General features: G+C 46.1%; 1 protein-coding gene across 22 annotated transcripts in view; it reads left to right on the top strand.

The window, feature by feature from the left end:
* The window catches only part of ZNF618 (zinc finger protein 618), a 162,175-nt gene that overhangs the window by 132,841 nt on the left and 13,133 nt on the right, over positions 1-16,201 (top strand). For 13 of the 22 annotated variants that reach the window (XM_055719756.1, XM_055719773.1, XM_055719754.1 and 10 more), the window contains 2 exons: positions 6,835-6,879; positions 14,138-14,215. The exons of 4 other annotated variants lie outside the window; for them this stretch is intronic. In XM_055719756.1, coding sequence (XP_055575731.1) covers positions 6,835-6,879; positions 14,138-14,215 — 123 coding nt within the window. The remainder of the gene's footprint in view (positions 1-6,834; positions 6,880-14,137; positions 14,216-16,201) is intronic. 5 more of the 22 variants (XM_055719759.1, XM_055719768.1, XM_055719769.1 and 2 more) reach the window with 2 other exon arrangements.

The following is a 16,201-nucleotide window of genomic DNA, read 5'->3' as shown; positions in this document are numbered from 1 at the left end:
GACAGCGTAGTTCACCGACGGCCAAGAGTTACTAGCCTGACTTGCTGCTCTGAAAGTGGCCACTTGCCTCTCAGCAGGTCTGCTCCTCATATCTTGTCTTCTGTGGGTAGTACGAGTGGTTTATCTGAAGGGTTTCAAAGCCTTTAAGTGCTTGGCTTTACATGCCAATGTATCGTTGGGTTCCTGACTCCTCTGGGGCCCTTTGAAAGCAGCAGCCTTAGATTGTTCCTTTTTTATTCCTGTCAAACCCTGTATAGCCTACAGAGGAAGGATAGAATTATCTTCCTTCATATCAAACAGCTTGTCCCTAAAGTGAAGAAAGCTGCTTTGTAAAACCTTCTGGCTGCAAACCTCCTTTTGTTAAGTTATGCAGGAGGAGAAATGAAACTGTAGCGTGGGAGGGGGGTCCAGGAACCACTGACAAAAAGCAGACACAGAGAAAGAGTGGCTGTATTGAATAGTCCAAGACTTCAGTTCTGTCTGAACTATTAAATACTGACCTGTTGTTGCTGTGACACATCTCACAGATTCTCCCTGCCATCTTCTTGTACCAGCTCACATCACACCCATCCTTCCGAATCTGTTTCTGTCTGAACTGCAACATTTAAATCACATGAATAAAAATCTCACAGTAAAACTCAAAGTCAGAAATTTTTACAAACTGAGTAGTGAGTTTCATACGATTTGCCTCGTCTTACTTCATTGTAAGAAGTGTTTCTGTCTGCACCACATGTATTGGCAGTTTATTTTATGGCTTAGTCTAGGGCCTGGCAGGCTGCAGGGGAGTTGCAAGGTGCTCATCTGAAATTTTATTTGAGCTGGGAAACCTGAGGTACTTGAGCGAGTTGCTCAGGACTGGTTTGAGAGGAGTTTGGCTCTGGTTGGAAGTACTTTTCTGCATTAAGCAGCTGACACACTCCTCAAAGCCAGAGTGGTGCATGGAGATGTATAAACTTCTTCCCTTTTCCCCCTTTCTTTGTCTATCCTGCATCCTCTTTTCTTCCCCAGCCCTGTGTTCCCCCCTTGACCCCATCTTTGTGCTGCTTCCTGTGTGTCCCATTCAGTGCTCTCTTCCAGCCTCTGCACCAAGCCATTTCTTCTCTTTTATTTCATGTTCTCAGGAGTCGGTCTAAATGTTCTCATTGATAGCAGCCTGATGAACATCACCATGTCACACTGTGAATGGCACTGGTGATTAGAGAAGGCTATGGAGAGCCCTGCAGGTATCTGCGTGCTTGGGTGACCAAGCAGAGCTCTCAGTAACTTCCTTTTCAAAGAGCTGGCATGTCCTTACCTCCCCGTTTTCCTTATTTCCATAGCTGTGTTTCAGTAGGTGGGACAAACTCTCTGTGGCTTAGTGTTCACATGTGTCATGTGAACTCTTGGGAGTAATTCTGGCATTGTTGGCTTGCCCTCTCTTGAGCTCCAGCCAGCGGATTTTGCACAGGCAGGAAGGCAGCTGATGATAATGTGGTTGTCTGGTTGTCTGGAGTGAGGGGGAGGACAAGCAGAGAGGGAAGATCAGCAACAAAAGCCACCTGAAATGGATTTGGATGCATTGCCGTAAGGAGTCCTGTAAGTGGGAGTAAGACAACTAGCATGGAAAATGTTGAATTTCAGATGTCTCTTCCCTAGGCATAGCCCCAGTCATTGCCATAGTGAATGCAGGTACCTGGTATCCTTATCTGAGTAAGCTGGCATCTTCTTGCCTATAAAACAGCTCCTGTTCTGCATCACAAACTGCTTTGTGGGTGTGTTTGAGTCTCACTGACTAGCAGAAGGTCTGTCTCCCACTCTGTGGCTCCATCATGTCCTGCTGGATGGAGGATTGTTTAGCTGCCCATCCACCTCGTGAGTGGGAGAGTGTCCTTTGTATTAATGGGATAGTCTCCACAGTCCCTTAAACTTGCTTTTTGATGAAACCTGGAAGTTTCACAGTGCTTTAAAAATATTATCTGCTAAAATGCGCAGATTGCTTCCTTGTTCTTCCTCTGGAGCAACAGGCAGCCAATGCAGTGGTCCCAAGTCGCGTGAAACTTGTGATGATTCACTGCTGAACTAAGCAGAGTCCAGAAAACAATGACATAACCTGATCCTGAAAGATAGAGTTGCTCATTGCAGTGCGTGAGATGTTACTCATCTAAGGTGCTGTAAAGCTGCTTTCAAGAAAGCACTCCTTGGTGGTGGTTATCCTGCTGAGTCTTGACACGTGCAGGGATTTTCTGTACTAAATTCGCAGGAGGCCAAACAATATTTGAAGGCCAGCTTGTGAAATACTCTTCTTGCAAAAGTTAGTGATTGTCAGCCTGAGCATGGGAAGGAAAAAGGCCCAGAAAGGGGCAAATACATGTATTGTGTTCAGTAGTAAAGGCTTGCTGCCTTCCTCTTCCACCATGTGCAGGTGGAGTGGGTAGAGCAGCATTTGAGTGGAAGTCTGCGGGCTTGGCCCTGGCGTGATGTAGTTGTGGTAACCACAACTACACTTGATACTCCCCAAGCTTTTGGATCTCTTTGTTGTTGCACTTTTCATCAGACATCAGAAAGCCTTAGGGGCAACAACCGTCTCTGACTTGGTGTTTACAGCGTAATCCAGCTGTGATCTATTGTTGTCACGCTATGGGTGACTCTTTAGTAAAATGAAGAATTTGTGGTTACACCACCTGTAGGCCAAGAGGAATGAAAGAAATTGTGAGGCTTCAAGAAGAAAAAAACCCCAAAACATAAAGGAAAAAAAAAGCTCTTTAGATACCTTAAAATACAGCCGTCAAAAGGAGAAAACTAATTGAAATTGACAATATTTGTTGATGTCTAAACTTGCTAGACATTACCAATGCGAAAGAGAGAACATTTAAAATTATGTAGGGAATTGGGAAATACTTTTAACTTTCAAAGTTGATTTAAGCTGTGTAAGTATGTCTCAATTTCATCTGCTGCATTAGGTAACTATTACTGTTGTAAGTTCCAGTGGAACAAATTTTAGCATTTACAGTTTTTAAAATGTCAGTGCTTTTCATTCATGTTTACCTAAGGAAGCTTTTCTTTCCAGCAGTGTTTATTTCAGACTGCGTAGAGGGGCAAGGGAAATATCTTCTTTTCTGAATCAGTTCATGCCAAGCTGAGGTGAGACTGAGACCAAAAAACAGTTAACTTCCTCCTTTCGATTTAGAAGTAAAAATGTTTGGAAAAGGCTGAGAAGTGCCAGTTCTCAAAATCGGTAGGGCATAGGACCAAACTTTAAACATGAGTTCAGTGGGATTTTCAGAAATGACAAATCTGTTAGTCTGTCATTTCCTGATCTTATATGCTATATTCTTTTTAGTGAATCAGTTCTAAGTGCAAAATATTTTTAAGTAATGCACTTTATTTTCCTATGTATGCAGCACGCTTGAGATAGTTCCATGCTACAACTGGATGGGAATTAAGAACCATAGTATATTGTAGGATGCGGCTTATGTACATTTTCACTAGCTAAATATAACTATCTCAAGCAGAAGGATAATTAGAAATGTCTCGTTCACCACTTGCCACATAAACCCAGTATTTTTAGCTTATGTTAAACAGGGTAGTCTCTTAAACAGAAATAGATTGTATGTCTTTCTTGCTTAGCAACTAGCCAGAACTAACCTTTAGTTTTATGGAAAGCAGCAAAAAGGCAGAGTGCAAATCAGTGTTAAACTCATGATTTAAATCTCTTCTGAAGCTTTGGTGGTGCTGGGAGCAGACATGATGTCTGCTTGAGTGTCCCGTGCAACTTCTGTTGCAGTAACAGGAGTTACTCTTGCCCTGACAATGCCAGGTCCCCATGTGCACCCAAATGGAAGGCCAGACTTAAGAGCAGTGGCTACTGCCATACTTTTTGTTTTGCCAAGCTGTTTTGCACTGAAAGTGCAGGTGGTCATGGTGCACATATGGGGGGAGTCAGCTAGGTGTGTTACAAACACTGGGATCTTCCTCCTTCTCTGTTGTTGGCCATGCATCCTCCTCTGCTCTTTCTATGCAGTCCAGTGATCATACAGCCCACCTGGTTGGATTTCTTCTGGGAAGAAATGACTAGGATTTTTGGTGGGTGAGTGCAGCTTTAATACTTGGGGCATAATAATTCTTGATTATTGATTACAATCTGATGTGTAGCACAGCCCAGCCAGCCTCCTGCGCCTCTGCTTCCTGAGATGCACCCAACTGTCTTACAGGTTGTGTCAGCTGGACCGAAGCACAAAGTACAAATCCCATTCAAGTGGTTCATCTGTTGGTAAATCTTTCTCATCTGTTGCTTGGTTTGCGAATGGTACAAGCCTTCTACTGCTGTCTTTCCATTGAGATGGGAAGTCCAAGCCTGCTAATGATCCAGTTTGAGGAGTGAGGAAAAGTGGGGGGAGTTATGTGAGTACCCACATTTTTGTAACTAAGCTGTGCAGAGCACAGGTGATGCTGATCATGGGGCAGCACAATTGCACATGCGTAGAGCTGCATTTTTCAAAGCAGCATAAAAATGATGTGCCCAGAAGAGGGATTACTATCTGAGTGCAGTTCTCACCATTAGAATAAAGAGTAATATAGGGAGAGACTTCAGTTAAGCAAGTGTCGCTTGCTCAGTCACATAAATGAGAGTCTCTGTGTCCACTGGGCTTTTGCATGGAATTGAGGTTTCTGGGAACGAACTGTTAATTTCTGGTGCCACGTTCATTTAAGTTATTCCAGACTTGTTACGTTGAACAGGCAACATGCAGACAGGCAGAAGGATGCTTGGGTTGAAATAACCACTCAGCAGCAAGTCTCTGTGGGTGATACCCTGCCAATTGCTCAAGAGCCCTGGGACACCAGGAGGGACGTTGAGACAATATGTATGAAAGACATTGAGGCAAGAGGTGAGCAGTCAGCAAAATTGGAACAAACAGCCAGTGGTACAAGCTGTGGATTGCAGTCTTCAAGCACAGATATGCTGGGCTGGGGCTGGACAGAACATGGCAAAAAGAGTCACTGATAGACCAATGTATGGGCAGAAAAACATGAGCTCCTGTTTCAGTTTTGCCTGGAGAATCTAATATTAGCATATCCCCAGACCAAGCCACATTATCATTAGTCATTTAAACTGATACTTCTGCGACTGTTCTTTGAGCAGGTGGCTTTAGTTGAACTGACTGTGCTGAGGCAGGGACATTGCAGTGCATGGGTAACGAAGTGGCCCATAACACAAAGACAAGAAAAATCCCAACAGTCTTTCTTCGCTTAAAATACGTAGTAGCAATGCTTGGCAATGGCCGGAACTCCTGCTGCAGACTGACAGCGAGTTTCCTGTGCGTACGAAGTCAAGCATAACGAGGAGCCTCTGTTGGCACTTCTGGCTGGAAAGTGGCTAAAGAGTATGTTGAGAACTCATTGCAGTGTATTACGTGGTGTAGCCACTGCTGTGTGCTGGGTGCCTCTTCCAGATGAGGTTCACTTCTGGGGGAATGGTAAAATGTTGGGGTTTGGCCCTCAAAAACTTCACTTGCCTCTGGGGTGCTGAAAGAGCCCTTTAAAGCCTGAAGCCATGGGACGGTCAGTGAGCATCCGTGTGTTCACTGAATACAACACGTCCCAAAGCAGAGGCAGAGAGCACAAGTAGTGAAAGAACGGTACCTAGAGGAGCCTGCCCTGTTCAGCTGCTGTGTTGAACCGGATTGGAACCTGTTCCGTTGAAGATCTTCCTCCAGATACAGACCTCATCAGCTGCAAATAGCACTGTTAGTGCAACATGGAGTAACAGAAATGTGTTGAGTGATCAGCAGTGTTCTGTATCTAGCTGGTGCCTTCCATACATACCCTTCCCATAGCACTGTCTATTCACGTCTTTGCCAAGCATCATCCATGCCTTCATCTTCATTCGTTACTGGCTGGCCCTGCCAGCTGAAGCCCTCTTCAACAGCCCAGGTCCTCACCATGTTGAAATATTTAGCATGAAGGCTCACTGTTGACCTGTGCAGTTAATGAGTTAAGTTTTCCTTCCAAGCAAACCAGTCCAAGTCTGTCAGTCCTGAGAGCCTCCTTCATCAATGCAATTCGTAACTTTGGACCTGGGACCATTCTGTAAATGCATTGAATGGATGATTGAATATTTAACACTAATGGTTTCTTCCCCTCTGCAGGGGTTTGACACTAAAGGACCTCACCTGCAAACTGTAGGAAACTGCACAGAGTCTGAGGTGCTGAGAATCACTGCTTCTGCTCCAGCACACCATGGAGTGGATGCAGACAGCCCCTGGTTGACCAAGGGCTCGTTGAGCAGCCAGGGTTTCCATTTCTTTCAGTCACACCTTAAAGAGAGGCAATCTGCAAGATGTGCTGGGCAGAAAATGGGTATTCTCAGCCTGAAGTAGTGTGCACTGCTTAGAACTCTTTCCTTTAGCATACCATCCAGTGAGGCCAAAACGCCTTTTTTTCCTCCCAGCTTCAGTCTGAGGAAGCTGCATGGTGAATCTGGGAATTTGCATCTGGGGCCCCCAAAAAAGCATTTGTAAATGATTTCTTGCTCCCTTAGCTGTTCTGCTGCTGCCCCTCCTCACTTGTCTGTTTCCATTACTGTAGCATAGGGTGTATGTTAAAATCTCTGGAGATTTCAAAATGGGAAGGAAAGGCACAGATTCTTAACCATGAGAAACTTAGCAAGACACCAAGAGAGAAAATTCACAGCTGGACATGTCGTAATTTGCGGTAAATTAAGACCCCCCATCCTGCCACATTTAAATCTGAAGTGCGGAGTGAGGATAAGGATCGGTGAGCAGATAGGCAGAGCCTGTGTGGCATGCAGCAAGGTCTCTGCCAGTCTCAATATTTAAATCTCTTTCTTTTTTGCAGAAACCGCAAGTCCCCTGATTTCAAATCCTTTCCCGCTTTTACAAAGTAAGTGTAATGGATGTCTGTGGTGCTCAAAGGCGGGGACTTCCACCCTGCAGCCATGCTGGCCTGCCCTCTTAGCATTTTTTATGAATAAATGGGGTTTTTTTATTGTGAGTCTAGGTGTCAAAGAACAAAATGCCTCACTTCTGTAGCTCTGGTTTCAGATTTAAATGCAACAGAAATCCTTCAAGGTGTTTCTGTGCAGTATGTGGCTGCTAGACCATTTAGACTCATTTACAGCCTTTGGGAGTTAAGTTTTGTGAAATACATCAATAATACGTATTCTGAGAGACCAAGGGTTGAAGACTGAAAATGAACCCATGTTTAAGTTACATTTACTCACAGGAAAACTTCTTTTTGTGGCTCTGCTCAGTAAACACCTTTGCAGAGACAGTTCCCTTTGGCCTGAGAGCACAGGTGAGAAATGGGAGCCCAGGGCGCAGCGGTGAGCATGCAGGAGTGGAAGGAGAGCAGGTTTGGGGTGGGTGGATGCAGGTGGTCTCTGCTTGAGGTTCTGCCCTGTGTGCTTGATGCTTTCAACAGGCGGAGCTTCGTCCTTTGCCTTACAGTGTGTTTGGTTACTGCTTGGCTTGCATCTGGATATTAGGGGTGATACTGTGCCAGCCTGGTATCCAGGACTGCTGTCTCTTAGTGCAGGAGAGCCCTGTGTGCTGCACCCTGACCGTGGCCACAGTGGTGGTGGACACTTAAAGAAGTGAGAGTTTTATTTAGAACATGAGAGTTCACATTGGAAGAGAAATCGAATCAGTGCAAACAAATTTAACAACCATGATGCATTCGGGACTTCAGTTTTTAAAGCACACGTCATTGCACCTTTTTATGTAGCCCCTGGTTTGTTGTCTGAGATGGGTGGAAGCGATAGAAGTTCTGTTTTCAAGAAACTTCTGCTTATTTTGGTGTGTGATGGCGTTTTTCTAGGAGACTGCTGCTGATTCACATGTGGCGTTTAATCAGTTTGTATCAAAGGTACGGGAAGATGCAGTTACACTGTTGTGAAGGTTAAAACCAATGGAAACATTGGGTGAAAACACTGCGAAGTTTCCCTTACAGTTCTTCTGCATTTGTTTTTCGTCAAAATGTGGACAGAAGTGTTGAAATGTGGGTCCTTTCTGTTGAGAGAGCTGCCTGGGGGTCTGCTCCCTGTGCTGCCATCAGTCATTGAGCTGGCTGCTGGGTTTCACTTGTGCACAAGCAGCTCAGGGTGGTTTGTGTTGAAATTTTCTGTTAAAAGCTCTCGACTCATGTTCAGTCCTGGCCTCAAACCAGGCTCTGCTATTTTCTCTGGCTTAGATGTGGCAATGAGAGTTAACATGGGAATTAGAGTGATTTATTTAACCTAAGCACAAATGATGTTTTTTCTCTGTCTTGGCTTATATAGCTTGCTGCCTTACTCTAGAGCCTTGTTCACTGGGTATATATAAAAAGCACTAATAAAAGTGTCTAATAATAGCCTTGGGGAAAGATGTTTTAACTTGTGCAACCAACTGTGAGTGTTAGTTCTGTGTGGCTCAAGGGACTGAAGAGGCTTCAGCAGCTGATGGTGCTTCAGGTTTCTGTAAAGGTGTTTTCAGAGAGTACCTGGGCAACCAGTAAGGGTGATGTGACAGCATGTCTTGTTCAGAGTGGAGAGGGACCTGGCTCACAACAGAGGTCAGTTTTTCTGGGGAAGGACGCTTTTGGGGGAGAAGGAGTACTTTTTGTGCTCAGCAGCCCACATCCCAGTACAACACAGACAAATGTCTCTTCTTTTTGGGGAGGAAAGCTCTTTGGTGCTTGATAGGAGAATGAAATGCCATTGCTTGGGGATGCCAAATGCTTGAGTTTCAGACAGCTTGCAAGACACTGTTAGAAGCGCCCTGGGATGGGTGTTTGCAGTTCTAACAGCACAGCACTGCTTGCTTGTAGCAGATTTTCTTGTGCTTTCCACTGTGCAGCCCTTGCTACGTTGTGGGAAAACTTGGGAATGAAAGTCAGACTCTACTGAGATCAGTTGGCTGTAGAGCAGCCCTTTTCTGCTGGCAGACAGGACATGTTCAGAGAGCGATTTCCTCCTCCTCCCAAATTTTCAAATATTTTGCCTCAGAAGAGCTGTTCAGAGTCAGGATCCTGGCTCAGCCCAGTGCGATCCTCAAGTTGCTGGGGAGAGGATAGCACTGCTGCTTCAGAGGCAGCCATCTCCAGGCACCGGGGACTGCTGCTTTGCATGGCAGGCGGTGGAAGGAGCCGGGGGGCACAGCGACAGCTAGCATGGCTTGAGGAAAACCTGCTGGCTCTGTGCCACGGGCGCCGAGTGGAAGGGGACAGGCAGCAACGAAGGAGGGATCAGAGGAGGGAGGAGATGGGAGAAGATGGTGAGTGGCAGATAGCAGGGGAGCAGTGTAGGTGCTGTGCAGCCAGTCGCTTGTCACATACTCAACGTTGTACCCTCTCCTGTTCTTCTCTGATGCTGTGCGGACAGGTCTGGCCCACACAACATGCCATTTCATGCACGGACTTTCTGCTGCCAAATTAAGTCTACAGGATTGCAGAAGGCTTCTGGACATGCAGCAACAACACAGAGCCAGAAAGATAGAGGGGTTAATGTGGTAGCGTAAACTCTCTGGGCATCCAGTTCATGATTTCTTACCCTTCTGTGAAGACTTGGAGCCTGTTTCCACCCTTTTTGCAACAAAGCCTCTTATGTGCAGCTCAGCCATGGTGGCAGAACCTGGAGAATAGGCGATGCTCAGAGATGCTCATGCTCCTTGCGCAGCCACATGTGTCAGGCGTCAGGCAGAGCCATTTCCATGTTGCTGCACAGGCTCTGCAGCTTTTCGTACTACCGCAGGAAAGTGCATCCTAGCTGTGGCTGAATATGAAGCCATGGGAGAGCTCGAGAAGTATCCCAGGGCTTGCAGAAAATGCAGCATCCCTGACTGGTTCCCCAACTTCGTGGCTCTGGTCTTGGCTGTGTGAAGAGCTTGCTTTGTGAAGAGCTTGCTTTCTGGAGGTGTGTAGAGGAGCGATAGCAGCCTGGCATTCCATCTTCTGAGGCGTTTAGTGAAGTGTGAGAGTGCTGGGCTACAGGTTTAGAGTTGAATGTTGCAGGTTTTTAATGGCTCATTTGTTACTCTGCAGTTTTTGTAGGATGCACTAGTGGCAGTCAGTAGTAGAGAGGATACATGCAAACTGCAGGACCTTGTGCCCAGGTCACAGCCTGGCTGACAAAGCAAGAGCAACCAAAGCTCGGGATTTCAGACTGTAAAGGAGGAGTACTCTGAAGGCAGCCTCAGTGAGCTCTCTGCCTGTCTCCTTCCACCTTTCAAAGCTGTTTGGGCTGTTTTCACCCTCCCCTCTCATCACCCAGGTGCTTTAGGTGGAGCAGTGGTTACTAGGAGTGAGTAGTGGAAACAAGGAGAGGAAGGGAGAGCTTCTCATGCAGCCTGGTGAATTTATGCTCCAGTCCCTTGTGTGAAGGAAGGTTATGTGAATGCGGCAACCCTGCATGCACACTGGCAATTGGTGGGGTTTCGGGATGATGTAGCCCACATCCTGGACCAGCCTGCGGGTGCTCAGGCCTCCAGGAGCTGTGGTTAATAGGTGTGGAGTCCCAACTCACAACCTGAGCAAGCCAAGTACGCAGCAAGAGACCAGCTGGCACCAGCGTGAGTTTAGCATCTGCCCAGGGGAATGCAAATAGAGGGAGCTTGGAGAAAGCGGAGCACCATTCTCCCCAACCCATGCCAAGGGATCAGAGCTAAGCAGGTCCTGCAGTGGTGCGAAGGGGGCTGTGCTCCCAGGAAGGAGAATGGGGCACAAGTGTGGCTCACAGGGATGTTCAGAGCAGTTCTGACGGCTGTTCCAGTTAACTCTACCTTTAGGTTGCAAGCAGAAATCAAAGGGAGGGGGAATTTATTGGCTGTGTGTACCAGCCCAGGTGGGCAGTTCTTTTCCAGCAGTGGCTTTTGCCTGGTTTCAGAGACAGATTGCCTATTTCTTCTCTCCCCCTTCCAGATCCCTCTCCCTCTTCTAGCACTGACACATCCCACCCTCCTTTCAGCCAGCCTGACTATTGCCAGCTCTTTGCATTGTGGAGCGTAAGGGGCTTAGAAGCTGTTATCTCAGAAGTGTGAGTGTTGAGAAAGCCCTGGGAAGTAAAACGAGTCCATACACTTCCACAGGGATTCTGCACATCCTCCCAAGTATCCCTTCCCTCCTCCCTGGGAAAGACTTTTGAATTGTTGGATGAATTTAAAATTTATCCCTAGTTTTAACTTCCATCATTTTCATTTGTGGCAAACTGTAGACTCTTTGTCTCAAAAGTATTTAGAAAATGTTCTGGCATTTTCAGAATTAAGAAATGATTTTTTGAAACCAGACAGGGGTTTTGTTTACAGAGGTGGACACATCTGTAGTAGAATAGAAGGGGAGGCTTTGGAAATGGGCTGAAAATCAACAGGATTTTTCTGTGAAGATTTACAAATGAGAGACCTTTCAGAGGCGCTGAGTGCACCAAATATACTGAGTACACAGTATGTTGTAGTGACAGAGGGAGGAGCTTGAGGTAAAGAACTGAGGAGACCTCGATGGTCACTGCATGATAGATGGGGATGGGGAGAACCCAGAAAAGACTGGTCAGGAGTCAGGCAAAGGGAGGGCTAGAAGAAAGCACAGACTTATGGTGATAAAACAGCTGAGACTGTAACCAGGAGGAAGGTAAAGCAGCTCAGGCAAAATAAGATGAGAGGGAAATGTGAGGATGTAGAGAAACAGGAGAGAAAAATGAATGTGAGAAACGTGCTGCTTGGAGAGTGCTGGCTGTGATTTGCTTCCCAGTGAGGTGCCCTGTAACTGAGCTTAGAGGAAGAGTTGTTCTGGTGGCTACTTGGAAACCTGCTTCTAGGGGAATTGTGGCGTTTGTGTACTTGTCTGGGAGCAGAGAAGGGTCCTTGGACTGCAGCAGTGAAGGATGGATTGCTCCGCCACCAATTCCTCTGGCCAAGGTTACTACAGGCAGAGATGACAGAAGGAAATGCATGTGCCTGCTGATGTTTATAAATGGCACATGGAGACCTGAAAGTGTCCCAGGGAACCATGGTGTGACACCTCTAAATTTCAGAGTTTCTGAAGCACCTGAGATGTACAGCATGTTCTGTTCTCCCAGTTCTTGTAGCGGAAGGGTCTCCAGCACAGCACTGGGGCAAAGAACAGGGGTGGTGGCCTTGTAAGCTGCCGTGGTGTCAGCACTGCAGCTCTTCTGATCCTGTCGGGAACCTGCCAGCAACATTCAGCAGGCTTTTTGAAATGTGACTTCTTTCATTAGATTAATCAAATGTTAATTTTGACACTTGAAGGCGGAATCAACCCACTTACTTTGAGACACTTCCATCTGAGCAGTATAAGCTTCATAAGCAACAGGGTCAGATAGGTGCATCTATCAAACAGGCCATTCGACATCGAAATGTATATCTGAGAGGGATGGTTTGCACCCATGTGGGGTCTTCTCCTCTCCTATAATTACAGAAAAGGTCTGAACACTTAGATTACATTGCACCTCTTGTGGCATTTCACCACAACTGGCTATTTCACTACTGATGATTCCAGCAGAAACAGCCAGTCCGTGTTAATTGCCCAGTCCTGAAATTCCAAAGTGTGCCACCCAGGGGCCAAAGTCTTCCCTTTTTTTCACAAGCACGTTTAAGTACAGTATTAATGAACTTCCTCACTACAGCAAAACACAGGAGTAGCATCACAAGAAAATACAGTAAGTTAAATAAAGCACTGAGCACAGCTTCTCCAGGTGGAGCTGGCTCCATTGTTTCAGAGGGCTGTAGGTTCTGTGGGAAAGTCACAGCAGGGTGTTTAACCTAACAGCATTTAAGTATAGCTTATACGAACTGCTCATGGTCTCTTCTATGTTTTCCCTCGCAGCTTCCTGTAGCCATCTGATGAATTCTGGGTTTTGCTACCTGAGATAGACTTCTTACAGATTGTAGCCAAGTCAGGCTTGTGCTTTCCTGTATTTTGGTTCTTCCGTCCCAGATGCCGGTGCTTTTGCTTATTCATTGATACAGAATGTGTTTTTCCCTTTGAACATAGGTACAGATTTCTGGTATATTGTAGCAATAGGCATTGCTCTGTGCGTGTGCCAGGCGTTTATATGCTGAGTTGTTTATATATCAAATGCTTGCATTTGTCCATTCTTCTGTTACGAAACAAAATGCCACAGCCTAAGTGGTGGCAGTGTGCTGGTGTATTTGGAGGTATAGAAGCAAACTGCAATGTTAATGTATTTCAGCCACTGTAGTTTGATATTACGTCTGTCAACTAATGCACTCAACTAACACTGTTTAAACGAGCAACTGCAAACATTTGCTGTTAGGTTAATTCAGTGGAAAAACTGCACTTTCAACATACTTGTTAGAACAGAACTAAACGTATCTTTCAGCTCATGAGGGAGCTCTGCGCTCAGCTCTTACCTGACTCCAGCTCATCCGTATTACTCTGGCAACATGGCTCTCCTGCTCTGCTCTCAGCCTTCTGGCACAGCTCTGATTTCTGTGCTTCTTCCCCTCCGCCTCTGCTTACCCCAGCGACTTGCTGCCACCGAGCCCAGTGGCACTCACCATTCCCCAGTCTCGCTGCACTTGTTGACAGCCACAAAAAAACCTAAGCTGAGTCCCCCTGTGGCACTTCTCCATGCCCCAACTTCTGAGCAACAGGATTTTTCACAACCCAGTGCTCCTTGTCTTACTCAGGAAAGGCAGCAGAGGCTGGAATTTGACAGATTGGATGTAAAATGAATTCACCATGCTTTGCTTTCAGGCTTAAAAAGAACAAGGATATGCTTAAAACAGCCTGCAGCAGGCATGAGCTAGTAAACCCCGGTCAGTGTGTAGCCTCTCAAATCTTTGTGCAGATTCACGGAGATCCCACACACACACACTGGCAGGTGCATCACTTTAGTGCACGAGCAGTCCCTCTGCCATCCTGGGCCTTCTCGTGGCAGTAAAGTGAAGTACATTGAAAAACGCCTGACCCCAGCCCAGGAAGCAGTGACGTGCCCATGTGCTTTCCCAAATCACAGCCCGAGCCCTGTGGGTTCGGTTCTAAGGAGCTGCTGTGACATGCTCACGTGGGCTGAGGTGACAAGGACCGGGCCTTAAGGCACTGCCCTGCTACTGTACAAACTGAAGTATGCACGTGTGCTGCTTCCCTGCATACTCTGTATAATTCTTCTGAACTGATTTCTCCCAAACAGAGCCTTACACCTGTGGAGCTTGTGGAATCCAGTTCCAGTTTTATAACAATCTCCTGGAGCACATGCAGTCCCATGCAGGTAAGCTGGGCACTTCGACTCGCTTAAAGCGGAGAATTAAATTCTGCGCTGATGCCTGATGTTGACCCCGTTGTGTGTCAATAGAGCTTTCTGTGCTCACGGTTTCCAAAGCCCCAGTAATTTCACCTGCAGCAAAAAAGATACTCAAAGACTGGAGCACGTAGCAGTGGCTGCAACAGTGCAAGGCTCAGGGTATATCATAAATATTACTCCTTTCCATAGGAAGAGAGGAACTGTGCCGTGCTGCCATGCTCGCACAGAGCACATCCAACTACTCATCCCCTTTATCCAAAGGTATCTAGGGAATACTCATTGCATAAGCGTTAATGGGTCACTCCTACAGCAGGTTAAATCCCTCCTCCTGCAAAAAGGGTAGTTCTCATGGAAGCAGATAAAGCAAAAACACTTGCAGGGCAGCAGAGCCTTTGCCCACACAAGTCCTTTTCTGTACTTGTGTCTCCTGGAGTTCTGCAAAGGACTGAAATGTGTTCTCAGAAGAATTTGCCATTTCAGCAGTTGTGTTCATTTCCTTTTCAGCTATCTATAAAAGAAAATTCTAAGGAGTGGTTCCACTACTTTGTTTCTAAGCCACCTTTTTTGTTTTGTGTCTCAATAGAGGCGATTGTAAAATTTCAGAGCCAAAGCACTTTCAAAGACAGCGTTCAGAATATTCTAAAATGTAGCAAAGGATTTTTTTAACATATTGGCATAATTTTTTCTTTTTTTCCCCCTCTTGAATGAAAATTCAAGTGAATTAACACAGGTTTAGAAATTAATTCACCTTTGACAGACTGGTGTTTTCCAACAGACAGCTGCTCTGTTGAGATACACATTCAGTGCTTGCATTTGCCCTCACTTTACAGGTAAGACCTGAGTAGAATGGCACAGAAGGACAAGTGCCTTGAGGAAAAGATATTTTCCATTCTGTAACAATGATTCTAATCAAAGTTCTTATCTTGTTCTATATTTTAGTTTTAGTCCTAATTTTAATAGTGCCCCTTGGGTTCTTCATCCAAGCAGTTCGTTGGTGCCAGTTCAGTTCTCATTGGCAAATCTCAGTGCAGGCTTTGTGTGTTGTTCAGTGTCTGCTTTATTTATCATCTTTTCAAGGTTATGAAGAGACATTTAGATTTGTTACAAGATGGTGTGAGTTCTTTGGACATTACTTTCTGTTTAGAACATAAGCTGGTTAATGTGGAGTGATTGGATTTCCTGTTACACCGAGGAGCAGCGAAGCTCCGCACAGGGTAGTGGCTGCCACCTCCACGGTGCTGGGGACTGTTCTTGCTGTTTGTCAAGAGCACTTTCTGCTTACCTCCAAGCCGCATCCTGAGCATCCTTTTCCTTGTTCTGGTCTCTGGTACTGAAATGCAGCATTTTAAGTTAAAGCTCTTGGTGACACTGAGTAAAGGAGCTGCAAAGGAGGGCCCAAGCTAAGGTGTCAAAAGGGAGAATGGCAGTTCGTGGCAAGGCGTGAGCTGTTGAAAATTTTAAGCTAATACTGTCTGCAGCTTCTTCCTCCTCTCTTCCTTGCAAATGAGTCATGGATGCTGGGCTTTTTCAACCTGGGTTACTTCGGACACAGAACAGGGCTAGAGGGAGCAGGTACCTGTGATCTGACTCATGTAATGTCAGCAGAGATACATTAATGGGTAAATCCCTCTCCCCAACTCAGGATTACTCCTGTGAAACTGTATTTTCTCATCTCTCCCTGCTCTTTTTGTAAGTCACTGTCTTCTGCTTGGCTGCTTCCTCCCAAATGTCTCAGTGGCACAGTGACAGCAAGCTTGTCTGTGTCTTCTTTAAGTGCTTTCTCCAGCATCACGGAGGCTGCCCCCTGTGAAAGCAGCCATCCCTTGCTGTGGCATCTCTGTGCATGGTGCTTGCCAGTCCTGTGCTCATGCCTCTTCCTCTGGAGGGAGCGCCAGCCTTTCCTCCAGACCTGTGCAGCTGGGGGCGATTAGCGCGGGGTTTTCTCCTGCGGGA

Source organism: Falco cherrug, chromosome 9 (assembly GCF_023634085.1).
Source record: "Falco cherrug isolate bFalChe1 chromosome 9, bFalChe1.pri, whole genome shotgun sequence".
Classification (NCBI taxonomy): Eukaryota; Metazoa; Chordata; class Aves; order Falconiformes; family Falconidae; genus Falco; species Falco cherrug.
The sequence above is the reverse complement of the archived record's forward strand: the minus strand, read 5'-3'. Positions and strand labels throughout refer to the sequence as shown.